At 41.8% G+C, this 22,780-nt stretch overlaps 1 protein-coding gene across 4 annotated transcripts in view; it reads right to left on the minus strand.

Annotated features, from left to right (window-relative positions):
- Positions 1-621: 621 nt before the first annotated feature.
- The window catches only part of LOC146856280 (uncharacterized), a 127,907-nt gene continuing 105,748 nt past the window's right edge, over positions 622-22,780 (minus strand). For all 4 annotated transcript variants that reach the window (XM_085654376.1, XM_085654377.1, XM_085654374.1 and 1 more), the window contains one exon: positions 622-3,533. In XM_085654376.1, the coding sequence (XP_085510502.1) occupies positions 2,824-3,533 (710 nt within the window). In that variant the 3' untranslated portion in view covers positions 622-2,823. The remainder of the gene's footprint in view (positions 3,534-22,780) is intronic.

Consider the following 22,780-nt stretch of genomic DNA (forward strand, 5'->3'; position numbering starts at 1 on the left):
ATTTTAGGAAAATAGTGAATTCAGCAGTATGCTTATGCATCTTTATTGTCTTCTCACATTCTCTATGTGAGGAGATCCTGCCTCCTGCTCATTAGTTTAACTGAATTAACAGCTTCTGTCTCATGTTTATGCTACTTAGACTTCAGTTTAGAAACATGTGTATAAGAACCGCTCAGAATTGCATGCATGCAAGCATAACATTCTCCTCTGGCTATTTTAGCCATTACAATGAGCACTTGAAGTGCCTTATTTCCTGTGCCTTTTGCTATGTTGCATACTTGCATTAAGAGCATGTTAAACTTTTAGACTTTCCAACTGTGTTTTATTTTAACACCTCCATGTGATAATTTATGATTTTTATTCTCAACACCAAGGGCACTTGAGCGTTGGACTGTGTGTGCACATAGTGCTAGGAATGCTTACACTTTGTCGCCGCTTAGATTTTTATTTAATACTAGTTTGCTCTGAGTAGTGGAAAGGCTCTGCTATTTTATGGCACATAATTCAGTCAAACCGTCAGCATAACCTAAGCCTGTTTTTCTTAATAATGCCAATGGGAATGCATAAAGTAGAAAACGTAGAACAAAGCAGGAACTTAATAAGTAAAAAAGCCAGAGACAGTTTTGTAAATATTCACTTTAATGTTAATACAGCATGCTTGTACTTAACTAAGTTAACATAAACATGAATTAAAAGTTTCCAAACTGTCAGTGTTTTATAGATCCGAATGAAGTTCTAATTTTCCAGCATTCAATGCGTAAGAATTATTTGCAACAACAATAAATGGGATGCAATGGACATTGTGTCCTAATGCTATCTGCTGTCAAGATATCTAGAGTCTCAGTGTCTCAACTTTGGGCTGGAGGATGCATAAAATGAAGCATATGCCTTAGGCTACCTATATCAATGGCAGCTACTAAACAGAAATTACACTTTAAATTATTCTGTAATCTTAATAATAACAACATTGACCATAAGTCTAGTACACACTGCGTGTGTTTCTCGTCTCTTAATAATAATTAAGGCAGATAGTCCTTACCATGAACAGCTCTTTAAGACACAAATGAACCAGAATAACATTTTGGAAATCTGTTAGCCATCTTCAATTTTGTTGTAACTAACTTTCTTACAGAACTTTTGGACCTGATTCACACACATGTGTTTCCATATGAATTTGTGATTTGGCCCCAAGTTCATGAGTAAATGACTCCTAGTAAAGAAGTAAGACACAGCTATTCACAGAAGCACGCTTTGTGAACATAGATCTGTGCTCAGTTGAGCTCACACAGCCAAAAAAGTTCCTCATATAGGGACAAATAAAAGCCACTTACTTTATTAGCTAGTCAAGGCATTGTTTGTGCTGTTTTACTAAATACAAAATTGTGGACCTAAGGTGAAACTTAAATAATATATAGTATCTATTTAAATATCACATTTAGGTTTCTTAAAAATTAAACGTGTCATTTATTACTTGGCATTTACGGTATTTTAAGATTTATTTCAACAAGTACAAATAACTGTTATTATGTTTTGCAGTTTTATACAAATCCTGAAAGTAAAAGCTATGGATATAATAACAGTCACATTAAGGAAAATAAGTAAACAACAGGACCGAATCAGAAGGAACCAGTTCCTTTAGAGAACAAGTTAAGTCTCTTTAAACCACACACTTATCAAAAGCAGCAAAAATTAGAAAAAGGGAGCCTGCTGATAAAATAGTTCAAGAAGAAGAGGCAAACGACATGACTGTATTTAGTTTCACTGAGAAAACCAGATTGAATTGGGAATTCCAATGGGAAGATCAATCCACGCGCACCAAAGGTCTTTTGTGGTCAGCAGGATGAGTGTGCTCTCAACCCTCAGGCTGCAGCTCAGTCCCTCATGATCACATGATCAAATTATGAAACTAAGTCTGGAGAAACAGACATTTCCACTACAACCTGTTACTGAAATACAATAGTTTTTGTGATAAACAAAGTATTTTGATTAAGTAATCTGCAGCTTGATATTCAATTACAGTTTAAAATGTTCCATCTATCCGTTGCTATATAAACAATAGGAAAGGATTCTACCATGAGCATGACCATATGCACAAGCTTTTCATACACTGACATTTTTTGGAAGCTCCCATATCAGTAATTGTTAGCTATCACTTTCTATTGCACATGAACTCATGATCACAGTGTCTCTTTAATGAATGAGAGTTCTAATCAATCCTTGTTGTGTTATTATAGGCTTACAGAAAAACATTTGGCTCACTGTTCAATGTGCAAGGCTGTTATTTTCTTTAGTTCCGAATTACCCATTTTGTTCTCAAACACTTTATCTCAGTGTCTTCAAATACACCTGTAACTATACATAAGTGTTTTTCAAGAATTGATTCTCATTTAGGTATTTTGAAATTTAAAGTTATGCTAAGATTTTAATGTTAGACTTGAAAGAGGTGTTAGTTTCTAAAATGCCCTGCATGCCACTGTTCTTGTTAATTTCTAAAAGGCCCGGCATGTCACTGCTCTCAAATTATGAAATTCCAATATGCGTGGCCCTGTCATATGCATAATTTTGCCTTTTCTTGTTTTCACATTCAATCAAAATACACAATTTAGTGAATGTAATCAATTTACAGATAGAAGACACTGGGATGGTGTTTATTCATTTGAGGTAAATCATAAGCTCCTGTTTAATAATTTCTTCCCCCAAGAGTCTTGTTTTTATACTCCTGTTAATAGTGAACACGTTTTTAGCTCTGGTTATTGTTGTTTACTCAAATATCTATGGTTTTGTTGCTTTGATCATTGATCTTTCTACTGTTTGTAATGTGTTCTATTGAAGCCACAGTTTCTCTCCACCTTCATTGTCCAAAATATTATGGTGTTTTCTTCGATGATGATTAAGATTACTTTTCCATGGAAAGCTTCTCTCACAATCTGTACATTTATATGGCTTATCTCCAGAATGTATTCTTAGATGCCCTTCTAGAATATCTTTTCTGCTGAAGCTTTTGTTGCAAAGAGTACATATATGTGGTCTTTCACCTGTATGCGTTCTATAATGATTGAGGAGTTGAGTATTTGTAAAGAAGGATTTCTCACAAGCCGTACAAGAATAGCCTGTCATGCCTGAATGTATTCTCCTATGTCTAATGAGTTGTGTTTTTAGGCAGTAGCTCTTGTCACACTGGGTACATGAGTATGGTGTATGTTTGGGTGGTGTACTCTGAAAAGCATTTGGAAAATGTAAGCTTATGAGACTGTTCTCAGATTCATTGCACGTAGGTAACATTCTTACTTTGGCCCTTATTGGATCTATACATAAATCTGTTTTACTCAAACTACTTTCAAATTGAGGTGTTTTCCCTCCTCTCCTTCTTTGGAAACTTTGTGATCGCGGTTGTCTGGTAGGCTGTCGTCCTTTGTAAGAGACGTTAATCACCTCCGCATGTTTTTCTTCTAAAGACGCCAAATAGGCTGATGTTGTTTTGTTACTTTGTATGGGATCTGCAACTTCCTTCTGAATGACCAGGCTTCCATCACCTGTTGGATTTAAATGAGAGTCCTGCATCAGCTTTGTATATACAAAGACATGTAAGAAAATATACTATCTTACATTAAATAAGTCAAGTACCAATGTGGGAAAAGGTATTAAAGTTACATTAGCAGGAAGAGAATCGACTTGAAAAGAAGCCCAATTTTCTTACATGATGTCACAGTAGTGCAAATCTGATTTTCACCGTAGTTTTACAAATAAGCTTTGAATAGTCTGGAAAAGGGCACGGTATTTCACACACATAGTATATATAGAACCCGAAAGGTAAAGTGCTTACTAAGGGTGCAATAAATACCTCCTATTCTGAGTTTTCGATTGGAACATAGGAAAGTGTATACAGAATCAATGTTTACTACAACACATTTGTAAGCACCTTAATTTGTAAATGGAATAAAATGCATACCCAATCTTCAGGGCCTTTGCCTTCAGACTTACATTAACTATTTTCATGAAAGATATGCAAACAAGTTTTATCTCCCTGTTTATCATTAGAATGTCGAAATGGGGGTCCAAGTTGGATCATTTCCTTCTCAACACAACGATCCAAGCCGTTTTCACTACAAATGTGAATAACATTTCTCTAATCTGAGTTTTACAGAACAAGTGGAAATATAAACCAGTGTGCCAAGTTAGGCAGGCATTTTTGAGTGCTTAAAGTAGTACTGCAGAAGTACGCTTCTACATACTCATACATGCCTTTCTGAATCAACCCCAATAAGTTTATTTACATTTGTATTATGACTTTCAACAAAGTAGCCAGTCTCTCAGCTGGTGAAACTTTGTACATGATTGGACTAAATGCGTGAAAAAAGTGATACAAATTTAAACCTAGAAAGCTATACGTTTCTGGATAATGACCAACCTCCCTATTTGTGAAAGGGGTCTTAACAAAATGTCTTGAAAATATATTCAAAATATAAATAGAGTATAACTTTAAACAAACTACTTCTATTTTGTGAATATTTACCACTTTTGCACTTTTAATGAAAGATGATTTATTTTTCAGTTTTCTGAGCTACATGCCTTATCCAAAAGCCTGGACCAGATGCCATACTCATATGCATTTTTCATTAAATAATCACTTTACTGCTATATGATTCACCATAATTGATAACACAAAAACAGTAGGTCTCTGAAAAGTATCTGGGACACTATGCTTTAGTGAACCCTCCAACAGAAGATATTAGTCAGAGGTAGTAAAGACATGTAGCACTCATAATGAAGGTACTTGTAGTAAATCCTATTTCATCCAACATTCTCACATTTCTGTAACAGTAAAGAAATTCTGCATATGGCTACAGTCACACAAATAATGAGGTATGGTGCTGCAGCCATAAGAAGCATACTTTATAACACCATTTTATATCAAATTACATAGGTGACATGCATGTGAACACTCAACTAATTGTGAATGCAGTGACAGATGCATAGTAACAGCATATGTTTAAAAAAAGTGGACAATCTGAGAAACCTTGGTATGGTGCCATCTGCAGCAAGCCTAACTACTGAGGATATTAAATAACTGAACTATGTCGGATTTATGTTGGGGTTCCACCTTCTCATGAGTCAATCTTCATTCCTATGCTAGGAAGTGGGTTGGGAACAAATTCATAGGTGATGTATATCCAGTATGAGACCATTTGTTATGTTAGGGGACTTGTAATTAGTCCGTGTCAAACTAGCCAAATACAGAACTGTTGAGAAAACGTTGAATAGAAAGGTGTCACTGATGAGTGTGAAACAGATGTCCTTCCCCAAGTGGTAGCCACAGAATGAGGAGCTGCTCATTTATTAAATATGGTTCACGTGAAAACACACACACACACACATATTTTGCTTCTGTGGAAACATAAACTTTGGCTGTTAAGTCTTATGAACTAGTAAAAAACAAGCTATGTGACAAAAGTTCGCATCATTGCAACATCACTACTACTTTTGTCTTTGACTGCTGTTTTTATTCCTGAGTAGCTCCTCTGATAAGTACTCATGTTCTCCTTGCTTATGAAGCCCAAATGGTTTTTATTATGACTGTCCATAGATTGTTTCAGAACATAGTTTGGTATAGCCTGGAAGTAGCAGGGAATCTGATGTTGGAACTTGATTATACTCGCCGTTGATTTGCTTTTATGATCTAACTCATTTAGGAAGTGCACATCTTTGACACTACAGTAGCCCATGACAAGATACCCTGGTGCAAGGTAAATTTAAAAAGATTGTATATAGATACTGGTATTAGTTTAGGAAGTTGTTTTTTGTTTGCTCATACATACCAATTACAATTCACTTATACCCTATATTCTTCCAGTGCTCCAGGTGTGGATATCCCCCTTAGTTAGTACCCAGCCCCAGAAGAAGTTGTTATTTCTATGGCCTTATTTATTAAAGGATGAAAGGATTACCCTGTATTATAATGACACTCTTCTCCACGTCCCTTAAGAGTTTCTTACTTCCCCCAAGATCCACAAGACTCTAAATTTACACAATTCTTTATCGAAGTTAATTAACAAAAAAGTCATGAATTGTGAATGATATGTAGGCAGTCACATGCTACAGTACTGTCTTTTAAGGCAAAAGGATTAATGCAGTAAATCTATTGATAATAAATAATTAACTATATTGTGTATTGTGTTTGATTAATAAAAATCATTATAGAATTTGAGTTCTATTTTTTCCTATAGTCTGATTCATCCTAAGAATGCATATGATTAAAAAAAATATTAATTTCCACCTTAAAAATCCAGAATTCATTATAACCTCAAACGTATTACAGAGATTAGGACCAATCATGTGTTGCTGAGCTATAAGCACCTCTTTAGCTTTCCTCAATGCAGAAATGGGTGTTTAGTATTGGCTCATGACTATTTTATCTTAAGCGAACATATACTACAGAGTGAATGTTTACATATTAAAACACTTTAAAAGCAAAAAATACATTGCATTGACGGTAAGTACAAATAATTGAGCTGTTCATTTCATGCAGACATAAAACCCTAATTTAGGGGCTCAATACAATGTCGGAAAGCCGCCGACCGACAATCGGATTACCCTAAACTGAACTGAATCGGAACCCATCCGCCCCAGTCGGTTGGAATCCAATCCCACTGACCGATTACGAAGCTCACGGTCGGAAGGGGAACTGTTCTGTCATTCCGAATCGGTCCCGAGCAGCAATCAGAGAATTCAATCGAAGGCAATCCGTACAGCTCTACGGACAGCGTTTCCGACCGACCAATTACGATGTCGGATTCTGACAGCCTTTCCGACTTGGTATATCTGACACAAAAAGGCTGTCAGAAACTGACTTTGGGGGCCCCTAGTTGGCCCCCCTTCATCCTGAGTCCTCCGGTTTGGAGTCGAGGGGGGTACCCAAGGGACCCCCTGTAAAACCATGCACAGGATGGCAGGCACAATGGAGTGCCCACGACAGGGTGCAATGTTTTCAACAGACACCCATTTTCACCAAAAGAGCCAGTGTTGTTGGTCGGAAAACAGGCTCCAATAGAAGTCAATGGGGGTCCTTCTGAACAGTGTTTGGAAGCATCGTAATCAGTCGGTGGAACCGTGAGTCGGTCGGATCCCGGCCCGACATCATAATGAGGCTCTTAGTGTTCTTCGTAAGTTCCCAGGACCTGAGAATCCAAATACTCGAGCCAACCTTGAACCCTACTGACCACTAACAAGAGCCTGGGAACATAATCGCTAATCTTATTCACTTTTTACCAAAACCTTAATCACTTTATACATTACTGGGTTCATCCAGTTTGATTATTAATGTTTTAGGCAATCTGCAGAATGCTGATTCCTTTTACATGCATCCGATTACTTGAATGCTTTATCTAAACATTTAAAGAAACAGCTAACGAGCTGGCAACCAGTGCACTGTAAGGGTGACATTATACAATTTGTAACTGTACGAGCACCCAATATGACAAATCAGGAACCGCAAAAAATCTCAACAAAGGCTCAGTTCAGTATGTATAGCTAAATAAAGATGAAGGAGGACAACATTTCTTAATAATAGCCACAGCCTCTGCAACATTTACAAATCTTTTTGGTAATCATACTCAATTCATATTTGACAACAGCGAGTGGAACTAAAAAAAGTCTAAGCCTTATGAACTTAGATCTTACTAGATATTTCAAGTTCATTCTCATGTACGGCTGAGAAACAGGTTTACGTGTAGGTTGGTAGTAGGAGTGGAATATGTGAGAGATTTTCTTAGTTTCTCTATGTTTTTGTCAAAAGAGGCCCATGGTGCAATTTTCGTACCCAGGAGGTTAAAGGGATTGTACTGCAAATTGTGCTGCCAAGCATCCATCAGCCCCTTCAAATTTAGAATTCTGTACAGATTACTGATGCCACTGTGAATATGGATGTATTGATATTTACTTAGCTCACTCCATGTCAAGTTTTTTAAGGGCCCTGCTATTGAGTTTTTAACCCTAGGCAGTATTTGAGGAACTGCAAATGAACTAATGTGGCAAGATTGGTCAGGCCAAATTAGTGTCTAAATTGACAAGTACCTTTGCCGTTACACATACCCTTGGCCATTTAGGGTGGGACATCAAAGACACAAAAGGTGATGGGAGGATGCTTGCAGTACCTCTAACCACTGGCAATTGGTGACAATTACCTGTGAACACCTGTGAAATTTGTCAGTGGCCAGCTATACTGCTTGTTCATTGACTAATCTCCCACTCAGTGAACAAGCTTAACAGTGACCAACTGGCCTTTAAATTACATATATAGGAGTTAGACATCAGAACTTCGTTGATGGTGACTCCGTCGTCCTGGGGCCTCAACATGGTGAGAAACACAGCCAAAACAGATAAGATCTGAAGGTCATTATGGGGCGCTCCTTGTGTGTTTTGTGCATATTTAAGTAGAAGCTCTCCCACTGTGTTGAACGGAATATGTCTTTTTACCTCTTTGTTTTTCCTTTTATTTCAGTTTTTCTCTTTTAGGGTGCCAGGGGCCACTAAGGCACCTAGTGTGCGTACCCCAAGTTGTGGGACCACTCTGGGAGCCCACCTCCGGCTGTCCCTGCTGGCTCCCCGAGCGGCCAGCACTCGGATGTGCTGCTGCAGGAGCAGGCATCAGTCTTCTGGCCTGCCCGCTTCTGTGGGCAGGCGCGTCATTGGTGGCTGGCCTTCCCCCTCCCCAGAGACACAGGCAAGGGGAGCGGGGTGGGTCGGTCATGCGGGGGAGTGTGGATGCACGCCTCCCTTCTCTCTTCACATGGGGACTCATGGATAGTGCTCTGGGCCCCCTCCCACCTTTGCGGGGAGCGCAACGGCATTCCTTCGCTATCTTAAGCTTCTTGGGGCCCAAAGGTGGGGTCCTGGGCCCCCTTCCCGCACTTGCGGGGAAAGCGTGATGGCGCTTCCACACATTGCATATAGCTGTGTCTGAACTGGGGTGGCGAAGTGAGCTAAAGAATGATGATGGATTCAACCCAGATCTTTGACTGGGGGCGAGTGTCTAAAAAGTTTCAGCATTCCGTCCATCATCTCCTTCTGTCTGATTTGTTCCCCCTAAGTTGGCAGGGTATGCCCAGACGTGGGTCCCTTGCTCACTTTGCCACTGGATTCAAGCTAGCCTGGCTGATGACGGCTGTTAGCCCGAAACCGGTCCCAGGATGCTTGTTTCTGGTCCAGAGAAAACATGGCTTGGCAGTTCGGGTTGGACTGTTCCTATGAGGCACAGTGTCAAGACTGATTTGCATATAGCTGTGTCTGAACTGGAGTGGCGAAGTGAGCTAAAGAATGATGATGGATTCAACCCAGATCTTTGACTGGGGGTGAGTGTCTGAAAAGTTCATCACTCCTTCCATCATCTCCTTCTGTTTGCTTTGTTCGCCCAAAGTTGGCAGGGTATGCCCAGACGTGGGTCCCTTGCTCACTTTGCCACTGGATTCAAGCTAGCCTGGCTGATGACGGCTGTTAGCCCGAAACCGGTCCCAGGATGCTTGTTTCTGGTCCAGAGAAGACATGGCTTGGCAGTTCGGGTTGGACTGTTCCCATGAGGCAAAGGGTCAAGACTGATTTGCATATAGCTGGGTCTGAACTGGGGTAGCGAAGTGAGCTAAAGAATGATGATGGATTCATCCCAGATCTTTGACTGGGGTGAGTGTCTGAAAAATGTCAGCACTCCGTCCATCATCTCCTTCTATTTGCTTCCACACATTGTCATTCTTCTGGGGGCAGCCTCTGGGCCCAAACCCAACCAGGATGCAAAACTAGTTACGGCGGTGGAGCCCCACGAGCTTCGTCGCTGATGAAGGGAAAATAGGTCAAAGGTTGCCAAAACGTAGAAAGGACGTATCTCGGGCCCTGTATGGCTGATGTGAAAGGTCTTGGTCTCCTTTTGCTCCTGTTGGCGAGCCGTAGCCACCTGGAGCACTTTTGGCAGGTCTCCTGGTCTCAAAGGGGACAAACATTGCAGGGAGCTTGTTTCACCAGCTCCCTGCACTAGCCTTTCACTTTATTTTTTATCTGGGCTTCTTTCCTGTCTTGCGCAGATGCCCAGTCTTTTACCCTCAGGGGGTGCAAGGGGACCAGCTTCCCTGTTTCTGGGGAATGCCCCACTGGGCCTGGAACCAATCTGAGTCAGAGTCCTTAGGCTAGATGGCATTTAGAGGGGTTCTCGTTCCAATTGTCCATGGCTGCTGCCTCCAGTTCCAGTGTTCAGCAGAGAACCACATTCAAGAGAGCTCTAATGCATGTCCAGGGCCTTGTAAGTGGGGGCGGAGTGTCAAGCAGAGATGCACCTCTGGTCTATCCTGTGGTGCCACATCACCTCCCGCCCCTGTCTCAACCTCCCTGCACGATCTTTTAGGATATTTCAAAATGGCATTATCCAGCAGACACTTGCCACACCTTCTCTGGGGATTTCAGACCCACCCCTCGCTGACATCACTGCCAGGGCCTTCCCCACCAATACTTTAAAGAAGCCCCATTCCTGGTTTGGCTCCAGATATCTGGGCTCCCCCTTTGTTTAGAGAGCTTAAGCAGGCCTTCTTCTTGGCACAGGGTGACAGCTGGCTGATTGATGCACCCCTTTCCTTTTCAGGAGCTGACTAAGAACTGTTAATTTCTCCCTTTGTGGGAAGATGTCTTTGTTCCTGCAGCTGGAGAGGAAAGTAATTAACCCAGCCCAGCAGGGGGGACAAAAGGCCTGCGCTCTGATGCGGAGTTGAGCCAGAGAAACATGACATTCCTGGATGACCTATAAGCTGTACAAATATGTCTTTGGACTTTGTAGGATTGTTCTTTTCACACAGGTTACACTGAACTTCAGTATGAGTCTAGTGTCTGTTGAACAAGGGAAGGGGAGCTGCACTCTAAGGCAGCCTTCCCCATAAATGTATAATGGAAGGCCACTGCAGACAAGACAGTAAATCACACTGACTTTCCCTATATGTATACACCAACATCATAAGACCTACGCAAGGTTAATAACTAACCCTGCAGTGTCCCCTCTGCGCAGTTCCTGGTCTGTGCACAACAGGAGTCTCCCACGCACAGCCCTCTCACATGTGGGCATGCGTGTGCACATGCGTTCACGTGTAACTACCAGGTGCCTCTTACCCTTGGTGCTTTGCAGCGGACTTGTCTTAAAAGGCAGACACTGGTGGTAAACATGTGCAGTTGATTTACCATAAGTTTACTGTGGCTGAGTCACAGGTTATGAGGCTCCACCACGGTAAAAGGCCTAAAACCAGGTGATCAAAAAGCAAAAAAATCTGGGCGGATTTGATGGGCAGAGCCCATTTCCTTACAGTAAAGCTTTAATAACTGCATGTATATGTGCTCCTAACACCTCAAAAATAGATTTCCTGGAATAAATGGGTACTCAAATGTCTTTATCTCTGTATCTTACTTCACTGTGAGGGAAGAGGTAACTTGAATAGCGTAACTAGTGCTACTGTAGGCAGAGTGTTCCCTCCTCTGCCAAGGCCACAAGTTGAAATGACATCTGCATGATTTTGACATTGGCTATGAAATGGGACTCACACACCAGTGGATATTGATCCTCCCACTAAACAGAGACTACTCCAATCACAAGTAAATGACCTCTACTCCAGATCAGACATGTTCATTCACAACATACACTTGCAGATCCAATTCATGATGTTAGAATATCTGGGTAAAACACTCTACGATCACTGCTTCTTCTCCTACATTGTATACCAACATGATGACTCCAGATGGTCTCTTTTTAAAAAAACAGAGCATTCCATGACTGGCTAAAACAACATTACCTTACAAAAACATTAGGCTCTACAGGCAATTTGCTAATTTAATGGAAGACATTTAAAGCATACGTAAGGGGAATACGCATGAGAAGCTCAAATGGGGTTAGGAAGATTCTTGAAAGTAAAATTATAAAAAAGAAAAATATGATGAAGGAACTTGAGACTAAAGGATTGAAAAATCCTGAAGCCTGACAATCAAATCTTATCACATATAGGTTACAAGTATTTAATTACAAAGATATAGCAAAACAGCATAGTGCAGGTGACAGGACATGCTTTTAGCATGGGTCATAAAAGCAGCGACACCAAATATGCTCACAGTAAAAATAACTAACTCTGAGGAGCTGTACTGTACTCTCAAACTAAAATAAATATAATGCCAAAAGAAAATCACCAACACTTGTATGCTATCAATCCCCAAGGCTACCACGAAAAAACCCATGTTGGTGGCACTATCGAAAACATAAAAGGGATCCACTAGAATTGACTTTGTATAGTCCTTTATCTCTATTTAACTTACACTGTAATCCGCTGGGCAGCATCCTATCAAACAGGTTAACACTAGTCATAGCAGAACTCTGACATCTTGACCAGTAAACCTTGACGACAAGCACAACACTTCTAGGGGGCTCGCTGGACTTCAGAGCACAGGCTCCACCTCACTTCCTGCTCTTGTCAGAGGAGGTGCTTGTCAGCTCTTAGCGCTACTTGAGCGAGTGGACTCTCTACACCACTGGACACGTTCTGGGGGCTCGCTGAACTTCAAGAGCCCAGACTCCACCTCACCTTATGCCCTTGTCAGAGGTTGGCCTGTCAACTCCTTGCTATATTTGAGCATGTTGGACTCCCTGCAGCATGGTGAGGACTGTGCCAAGAGTGGGTTCGTCTGTGCCCGTGCGAGCGCTGCACGAGGATGGGCCGGGCCACCCTCTCTTTGCCTGGTAACCAAACTTTGGTCACCCATTTCTTATGTAGGCATTCACACTTTATTAACCTCTGATTATGGGTAAAAGGAAAATCATAGTATCTAAAAGAGGTCCACATGCCCACTGAACTGGGTATTATTGAGGAGAGAATTCTGACTGCCCAAAGGTTTTCCCAGGGTTTAATCTCAGAGGGCACTCCTAGGGTCGCCAGAAAATCGAGAGGCTTTCAATTTAGAAAAGAACTGAAGCTGATCGCTCTAAAGGGCTTGTAAATGAGGTTCTTAATTTCAACCATGCTGAGGAAAATGGCTGCGTCTCTGATTCTGCCTAGTTTGAGGGTATTGAAACTGCTGAGGGAGTCACATCAGCTCCAAACTACCCTCCACTGAAAATGAAAGGAAATAAAGTACAATCTATGCACAGGAAAAAATTGGAGTGAACCCAGTAAGCTCTGGTATCAGTAGTGCAAACTTGACAAACATAGCACTGGCCGCAGATTTAGAGGTTTTACATGACGCAATTGTAGGTCTTCAAAGTGTCCTGGTGAATACAACTGAGAGTCTTTTCTCAATTTTTATCTCACTATGGCGAACACTCATAACATTGGAGGACAAACTTACATATAATGTCCCACCTACTCAAGCTGGAATTCAGAATCCTTATCAAGCCACTTCTATTGAGTTGTCTCACCCCACTACTTGTAGTTGTCCCTCTCTAACCATATCTATCTCTGTGAATGCTCATGTAGCAGGTCTTAACACAACTATGTCAATACATAGGCCTGTAGGTGAATCTAGAGTAGGATTAAATCATCAATAGACCTTTTTAACGGCCAGGTCATTTAATACTAATCATAATAAATTGCGAGTTTATTTCTAACTCCGCCAGCATGCATTCTTGAGGCTGAGCCTCCACTGGGCCCAGGGCAAAGGGAAGATGGGTGAAATCTAAAGAATAAGGTGTCACATTAACTAAGGGATGATGCAAGATGGTCTGAGGATCTCTCAAATTACATTCTAACTGTCAGAAGTGTGGACTGGGTCAGGGTGGAGCCAAAAGAAATTGAGGGTGAATGTATGGTTCTGAATTTAAAAAAAATAATGGTGGTAAACCAGATTTTAAAGTGCTTATCCATTGTGCCTCCCATCCAAGAAGTATCTTGGCCATCCTTTGTGGTTTTTCCATAGACTCGGCCATGGAAGCTCTTCGTCACACCTCAGACAGACCTTCTATGAAAAGAAATAACCCCCCTCCAAGTTTCAGTATTGACACAGTCAACCATTTTGGTCCCATTAGCATCCTGGAGGAAAACGAATGAGCTTGCTCGAATGAGGAACAGGCTCAGAGACTGAAAAATGCATCACAGACACCACAGTAGGCCGTCCTCTGCAGAACCTAAGGGTCATTGCCTTGGGGGCTTAAAACTGATAACATGGAGAATGTTAGGGGCTCATTCAAAATTTGAAAATGTTGTTTGAATATCTTTTGTGTGCAGATTTGGTATAATTAGCTTTCTCAAAATGTCACTATTGACTGTTACCATGCCTTTTTCAATCCAGAAAGACTGTCCACCTCAGGCAGGGCCAAAGGGGGTCTAGCTGTCTTTGTCTCTTCATGACTCTTCAAAGGCAAGGCGACACCCTGCACTAGTTTCCAATGCTTTCATTTATTATGATTGTCAACTGAAGGGTTGTTTGATTTATTTTTGATTAACTTTTAGAACAATGCCTTTGATTCTAGCATTATTTGTGTGGTAGTTTCCTTGAATGAGGCTCTCTCCCTTTTCTTTCTGCATTCTGTGTGTTAATTATATGGGTCGGCAACTTTAACATCTCTGTTGCAAATACAGTATCCAACTGGTTTGCGGCTTAACTAATATAGAAGTTGAGAACTTAAAACACTTTAAGCAACCACTTTAAGCATCCACTGTATGGTGAGGAGCTGAACAAACTGTTGACAAGTATAATCTTGATTTTGCATGTGACTTTCCTGCTGAACCCTGATTTCCAATGTTTACGGGAATGGAACTGAACAAAGTAGGACAATTGACATTATCCTATTTCCTACGGATTTTCTTCCACTACGCCCAGATTGTGAAGTAGTCTTTGATGCACAGTCTGCGCATCTTTGCTTTGCAAGGCTTGGCGTCGTTGGCCGTTGATTACGGTGAACCTGCAATACTTTGCATCACTTCGCGTCAGTTCCCCTGATCAGTGTGGCGAGGCTTGGTGGGGCTTTGCTTCGCTTTGTGTGGTTTCCGATGAAGCAGGCAGCTGTGCGGCGAGGCTTTGCACTGCTTCACGTTGCTTTGCATCAGTTCCAATGGGGCCCACAGCTAGGCTGGCAGAGCACATTTATCCCCACTTCCAAGGGCTCAGGACTGGGGAGGCACCAATTGGGGGTCAGGACTCACAGTGGCAGAGTCGAGATCCAGGGTTCAGATGAATGGAGCATCTTCTGTTCATCAAGGTCTGATTAGGAGGCCAACCAACTAGCCCTTGGAGTCACTCTAGTGGTCCTGGGTTCAAGATGCAGATCCACACCTTGTCACTCAGGCAGCAAAATAATATCCCTTTTTGCAGCGAAGCAGCATAGCAGTCTTTCGGAGATTTACACAGGTCCAGAGGTGTACTAAAGAATGGGAGAAGTTCTTAGAGAGGTGTCTGAAATTTCCTGACTGGGCCCTAGGTTCTTTAGGGGCACATAAAACTAGCATGAAACCCTTTGTGAGTGCGCTGATGCAGTGTCATTGTGATGTGCAAGTATGGTTGGTGACAGCTCCGCCCCCTATCAAGTCAAAGATGGCCCGTCCTGCCAACACCTATCCTTTGTTTCACTGTCTAGAAGCAATACACAAAGACCAGCTTCCAGCTACACCTAGTCAAATGACCCAGGCTGCAGGCACCAAATGGTTAAGACAAGACAATGGCAACTTTCTAAAAGTGGCCTTTTCAGAATTGTGACTTAAAATCTGACTTCACCATTAAAGAGAGTTTTATATTACAATTGTTTAGACACCAAACTCAATATTCCTACTTGCTCCGAATTGAAAGTTATCACTTCTTAATTGTAATAAGGTAACCCAAAGTTATCCTAACAGATAGGTAGGTCTACCAGCAGTGAAAAACTACCAGGATATGTAAAAGTTAAAAGTGCCTGTCCATCCTTTTAAATACACTGCACCCTGTATTCTGGGCTGTGTAGTCCTACCCTGGGGGTGACTCATATGTATTAAAAAGGAAGGCTTAGGCGTGACAAAGGGTTTATTTTCACAGATCAAAATGGCAGTTTAAAACTGCAAACACAGAATGCAATGGCAGGCCTGTCACATGTTTAAAAAGGCTACTTAAGTGGCACGCACAATATGTGCTGCAGACCCACTAGAGGCATTTAATTTACAGGCCATGAGTACATGTGTACCACTTTACTAGGGTCTTACAAGAAAGTTGAATGTAGGCCAGTTTTACTATGTTTAGAGGAGAGAGCACAACTACTTTAGCACTGCTTAGCACTCCTAAGACTTACAAAAATTGGTTTAGATAACAGGTTTAAAGCAAATGGTTTATGGGTGACCTTGCAGAAAGGTGCCAAGTTCACCAGTGCCAGTGATCACAACCTCATTGTTTTAAACTTGGGCTTATTTTTGGGGTCTGGAATGGAAAGTTGTGAGCCCAGTCACCTTGACTATATTCAAAATAGTGGTGTTGGCATTAAATAGGAGAAAATCAGTCTGTGTAATTTCACTAGAGAATTGATAATAAATAACAGGGGCATTTCCACCTATTTGTTATCTGAGATTGAGGAGCCAAGTACATTTCTTGGGAGATCTTCTTAATTATGCTCCAACATTTCCAAGAGGCTGTTAATTAATAAATTTCTAAGTAAAATCCAGCCCTGCCGATGGTTTAACACTGCTTGTTTCACTGTGCACAAAGTGTTAATGTTAGTTTTAAAATCACAATCAAGGAAAAATTAAGATTTTAGGCTGGTTAGGACACATACAAAATGTTTGCAGAAGAAAGAGATACAGACAAAAGCGTGGGAAGACAGTAAAGGCTTTGGAAAGTGGTAAATTGCCCTTAAATTTCCTCATCCTTGCCTGACCCTCAATTGTGCTGTTTTATCTCAGGGGAAGTGTGGGTGCAGCATTTTGCAAGTATTTTTGTAGAAGGAAGTATTCCTGATATACATGAGGATATTTGCCAACTAGAAGTGGCTATTTCCTTAGAAACCCTGTTCTCAACAGATTAAACAACTTGCACCTAACTATTGGAGGTAGATGCAATGTGATAAAAATGCTCTTTTTCCCCAAAGTTTTTGTATTTTTTTTAGGACATTCTGTTTAGAGTTTACGCCACAACTGTTCAAAGCCATAGATAACATGTTCTATTGATTTATATGGGGATGTAGAAGACCTCGTAGGGCACTTCGATACATCTCTCTCTCGAAAGATAGAGGCGGCCTCGCCCTGACTAATCTTAAAGTGTATTGGTGGGCTACGATCCTGAAATATTGTAATGTGTTATTGACTCCAAATGGGAATAATAGGTCAAATAGGGATATACCAACACCACAAGAACTTATTCTGGGCGATGAAGCTAGTGGGTATCTATGGCGACATACATATAACTGCTACTTTAAAAGAGTACGCTTCAAAACCCTGGCAGGCATACATATAGCCTGGAATAATTGGTGCAAACGCCTGGGAATTGGAAGGTTTTCTTACTACACCATTCTATCCAAAAATAATAATCTCCCGGAGATAGTTAATGACGCGTGTATGAATAAATGGCTAAATGCAGGGATCACTCAATTTGGCTGCTTCTACTCTTTGACGGGGTTTAAATCATTCGAAGATCTAAGAAATGAGTATACGTTAGATCATAGAGACTTATTTAAATTCCTCCAAGTCAGAGATTTTTTAATAAAGAAAGGGGGCGGGCAATCTAAATTTCAGAGAATTCAGACCATTGAAATAATAAATAAAAATAAAGCAGCAAAGATCGGCAAAATCTACGATAGCTTGGTCACCACACTCCCTGATGACATGAATACATTTGTTGTAAAATGGCAGGACAAACTGGGGGCGATGGTAGAGTCACGTCTGAGATCTTATGAACTATCTCAATCTACATTAATGTCTGCTAGACTACAAGCCCAATACTATAAAACGTTTTTTCAACTATATTACACACCAAATAGGATAGCCAAATGGGGATCTGGTAAAGGTACCGAATGCCCGCGGTGTGCTCTGCAAGAGGCCGACATTGTACATATATTTGCAACATGTGATGCATTACAAGTTCTGATTAGGGACATCTCTGGCTTTTTATCCGAAATTTTTAATGTAAGAATTGAAATCACAACGGGAGAAATAATGTTAGGTATAGATGGAAATATTCGACCAAATAATATGCATGGGTTGATACTTATATCTATGGCAGTACTTAGAATATGTGTGGCCTCGGCATGGCTGGATCCAAACCCACCTGCATTCCAACAATGGCGGGCGCAACTACTGGCTTCTTACAGCCTAGAGATAGCTATCTATAGAAGGAAGGGGCGGAACAAAATGAAAAAGGGGCTGAAAACCTGGGATCCCCTGTGGCAGTGGATGCAAAGCCTAGAGCCGCGAGACTAGAGCCTAATTGTACAATTATAAAATGTAATAGGAAAGGCTTTGACTATACTATGGCGAAATGTCTTGCGTAAAGCGAACCTTTGATGTGCTATAACATACCTATTTGATTTTCAAAGTATAATGTAATGCTAATGATATTATAAATATACCTGATTTCATGTAAATATTGAGGAAGACAATACCTGGGGGTGGGGGGAAGGGAGTGAAAATATGTATATGAAAAATGCAACAATAAAGATTATTATTTTTTTAAAGTTAGATTAAAATATATATATATATATATATATATAGGAAAAACAAGCCTAAAGGGGATTCCTTTGAAGTCTACTTAACATCAATAAATATAAATAGCGTCTACTTCAGGAGATTTGCTATTGCTGTTACCTATTGATGAAATACCTTTAATTAACGTCAATAGACTTCACATATTAGTTTGGCCTAGTCGTCCTAAATGTTTGCCTTGAGAAAGCAGAGGACCTTGTTGGCTGTTGCAATTAACCAAAAGCAAGAATTTATCAAAAAAAGAATTTGGGCTGCATCATCAACAGAAGTGGAAGTTAATAAGAGAGCACTTAATGAATAAAAAATACCTTGGAAGTACATGAGAAACAGAGATAATAGTAATCAGTAAATGGTCATGAAAATAGTTGTGTGGAAGAATTACAATTGTGACCTCTAAATTTTCATGAGATGGTCTTAAAAAGTCCGTAGACTGAAATATTTGATCATATGTAAAAATAATGAGTTGTCAATTGTCCTTATACCTGCAATCTTATATGAACTTTTTGGATCTACAATAAAAATACTTTTTGAGAAAAAAAAAGCAACCCTGTTCATCAAATTGAAGTTAGAAAGGCACTCATTAATAGCCCCTCGTGGAAACCATGGGGGCCTGATGGAGTGCTCACAGATACTTTTATGTCAAACTTAGTTCTTCGGGTTCCCATTATTACAAATATTTTGTGGGCTGCCGTTTCTGGATACTTGTACGAGTCCTGTAAGGAGACTACTGCACCAATTTGAAAACAAGCATTGGCATAGCCAATAGGTCTCGCCTTTGGGACCTTATAAGTGCTTAGTCATGCAACAGTTGATGTTGTTGCACCAAGGATATTGTGCTGCATAACTAAACACTTATAAGGTCCCAAAGGCGAGACCTATTGGCTATGGTAATGCTTGTTTTTTTTTTACAGGACAAGCAGTGCTATCAGGCTCCGGCTGCCACTTAGTCCACCGCATCCCACGTAGACGCTGCAGCCATCTTTGAATGGTTTTAAAGCCAATTCAAAAGCGTTCGCCAGTGTATGTGAATCCCTATCTCAACTGGGAGACTGTTCTCCTGCTTCCCAATTCTATTAAATACAAATTATATAAAACGAAAATCCCTTTCTGAGCTGCACGGCTAGTCCTATCCACGTTTCACGCGCAGATTTGAAATACTGATGGTTTGGGATTCCCAGAATTCAACTGGTTGGGTCCTGACTAAGGGGAGCATAGCTATGATAATTTAATTGACTGCACAAGAAACGCAGCATTTCACTTAGAACAAAGCACACACAAAAGAACAAACGTCAAACATCAGTGCTTTTATTCGGATTGGTGAAAAAGCTTCAAATGAGTATCTGAGATAAGTGTGCGTCAGAAGACGCGTTTACGTCCGAATGGTGTGACCAGGACACCGGGGGCGACCCAGAGTAGGCAGGGATGAGATCTGTAGATGGGCGCGCCTTGCTGTATAGTGGCCACAAGAACTCCACTACTCCCCCTAGACTCGGTGCGGTGACAGAGGCATGGGCCTTTCGGTACCCAGGCTCTCTGCGTAGATTTCCCTCACTGCCCCCACTCATTCCAGCAGAATCAACGACTGCCCCAATGGTGCCCCGGGTGAAGCATGCCGCTCTGCTTTGGCCAGCCAGAGCATGACGCTATGCGCTGACGCACCAGAGGAAGGACTCCTACCTTCACCAGGCAGCGCCAGGGAGCTCAGAAAAGAGGTCACCGTTTCCGGTTCATAAGCCTCTGGAATACCACCCTGCCTGGGCCACACGCCCACGGGAGTACATAGCAGCGCCTGGGCATCAAAGCCCAGGAGGCCGTCCAGTAGTGGACTAAAGCAGGGCGGACTAGCGCGGCCTGCGCGGGTGATAATCCCAGCCGCAAAGGAAAATGTTTTCCTCAGGTGGCCTGAGACCGTGCATTAACGGGACCGGCATCCAGGCAAGGGATGTTTGCGTGAACGGTCCCTCAAGAGGGGAAGCCTCCGAAGGTCGTCCTGCCCTGGCCGTAGATCTTAACAAAAAAAACAAGAACGGCGCAAAATGCATACTTCCACGAAATGCTAATTAATGTTTCTTGGGAAGACTCCAGGATTGGAGGCTGCATGTGGATGTCTGGCTAAATTTAGACCAGGGAGCCCACGAACCCAACAGTCTGGAAACAATCATCGCATCAGATGAAGGACTTAAGAAAAGCTTCAAACAGGCCTTAACGGGCCGCAGCTTCAAATAATTACTCGCCTTGGAAACGCTTCGATTGACGTTAAAACATCCCCGTTTTAAACTTCTACCCAATCAAGATTATATATGATGACGGAGAAATCCAGAAACACGTGTCTAGGGATACGCTATGAAAATCATGGAATTGAGCCAAGTGAAATTTCGAACTTTGTCCTGTGTCAAGAATAATGAACTACACTGACCAAGATGCTTAGAGGTAATGACGCCGAGACGTGAAGTCAGCGTGCTCCCACCACCTTCCCACAATTTAAAAGGCTCCCTTGAGCCGCCTTGAGCTGACGAGCTCGGGAGTGCCTGCATGCCCTGAGTGGAATTGTGCCTGAGAAAATTAAGCGGCAGCACGTCCAGCAACCTACAAACTTTTTCCCTACTGATGACGGAGAAATCCAGAAACACGTGTCTAGGGATACGCTATGAAAATCATGGAATTGAGCCAAGTGAAATTTCGAACTTTGTCCTGTGTCAAGAATAATGAACTACACTGACCAAGATGCTTAGAGGTAATGACGCCGAGACGTGAAGTCAGCGTGCTCCCACCACCTTCCCACAATTTAAAAGGCTCCCTTGAGCCGCCTTGAGCTGACGAGCTCGGGAGTGCCTGCATGCCCTGAGTGGAATTGTGCCTGAGAAAATTAAGCGGCAGCACGTCCAGCAACCTACGAACTTTTTCCCTACTGATGACGGAGAAATCCAGAAACACGTGTCTAGGGATACGCTATGAAAATCATGGAATTGAGCCAAGTGAAATTTCGAACTTTGTCCTGTGTCAAGAATAATGAACTACACTGACCAAGATGCTTAGAAGTAATGACGCCGAGACGTGAAGTCAGCGTGCTCCCACCACCTTCCCACAATTTAAAAGGCTCCCTTGAGCCGCCTTGAGCTGACGAGCTCGGGAGTGCCTGCATGCCCTGAGTGGAATTGTGCCTGAGAAAATTAAGCGGCAGCACGTCCAGCAACCTACGAACTTTTTCCCTACTGATGACGGAGAAATCCAGAAACACGTGTCTAGGGATACGCTATGAAAATCATGGAATTGAGCCAAGTGAAATTTCGAACTTTGTCCTGTGTCAAGAATAATGAACTACACTGACCAAGATGCTTAGAGGTAATGACGCCGAGACATGAAGTCAGCGTGCTCCCACCACCTTCCCACAATTTAAAAGGCTCCCTTGAGCCGCCTTGAGCTGACGAGCTCGGGAGTGCCTGCATGCCCTGAGTGGAATTGTGCCTGAGAAAATTAAGCGGCAGCACGTCCAGCAACCTACGAACTTTTTCCCTACTGATGACGGAGAAATCCAGAAACACGTGTCTAGGGATACGCTATGAAAATCATGGAATTGAGCCAAGTGAAATTTCGAACTTTGTCCTGTGTCAAGAATAATGAACTACACTGACCAAGATGCTTAGAGGTAATGACGCCGAGACGTGAAGTCAGCATGCTCCCACCACCTTTCCACAATTTAAAAGGCTCCCTTGAGTCGTCTTGAGCTGACGAGCTCGGGAGTGCCTGCATGCCCTGAGTGGAATTGTGCCTGAGAAAATTAAGCGGCAGCACGTCCAGCAACCTACGAACTTTTTCCCTACTGATGACGGAGAAATCCAGAAACACGTGTCTAGGGATACGCTATGAAAATCATGGAATTGAGCCAAGTGAAATTTCGAACTTTGTCCTGTGTCAAGAATAATGAACTACACTGACCAAGATGCTTAGAGGTAATGACGCCGAGACGTGAAGTCAGCGTGCTCCCACCACCTTCCCAAGATTATATATGAAGTTGACATTAATTGTAGCAGTTGGCAGCTGCTACTGGATGCACATGACCCTGGGTAAACAAACTTTTTTTTAAATTAACTTAAATTAATTCTGTGTTGAGTTGGAGAACTGGGCCC

The sequence above is a fragment of the Triturus cristatus genome, chromosome 4_1 (assembly GCF_964204655.1).
Source record: "Triturus cristatus chromosome 4_1, aTriCri1.1, whole genome shotgun sequence".
Classification (NCBI taxonomy): Eukaryota; Metazoa; Chordata; class Amphibia; order Caudata; family Salamandridae; genus Triturus; species Triturus cristatus.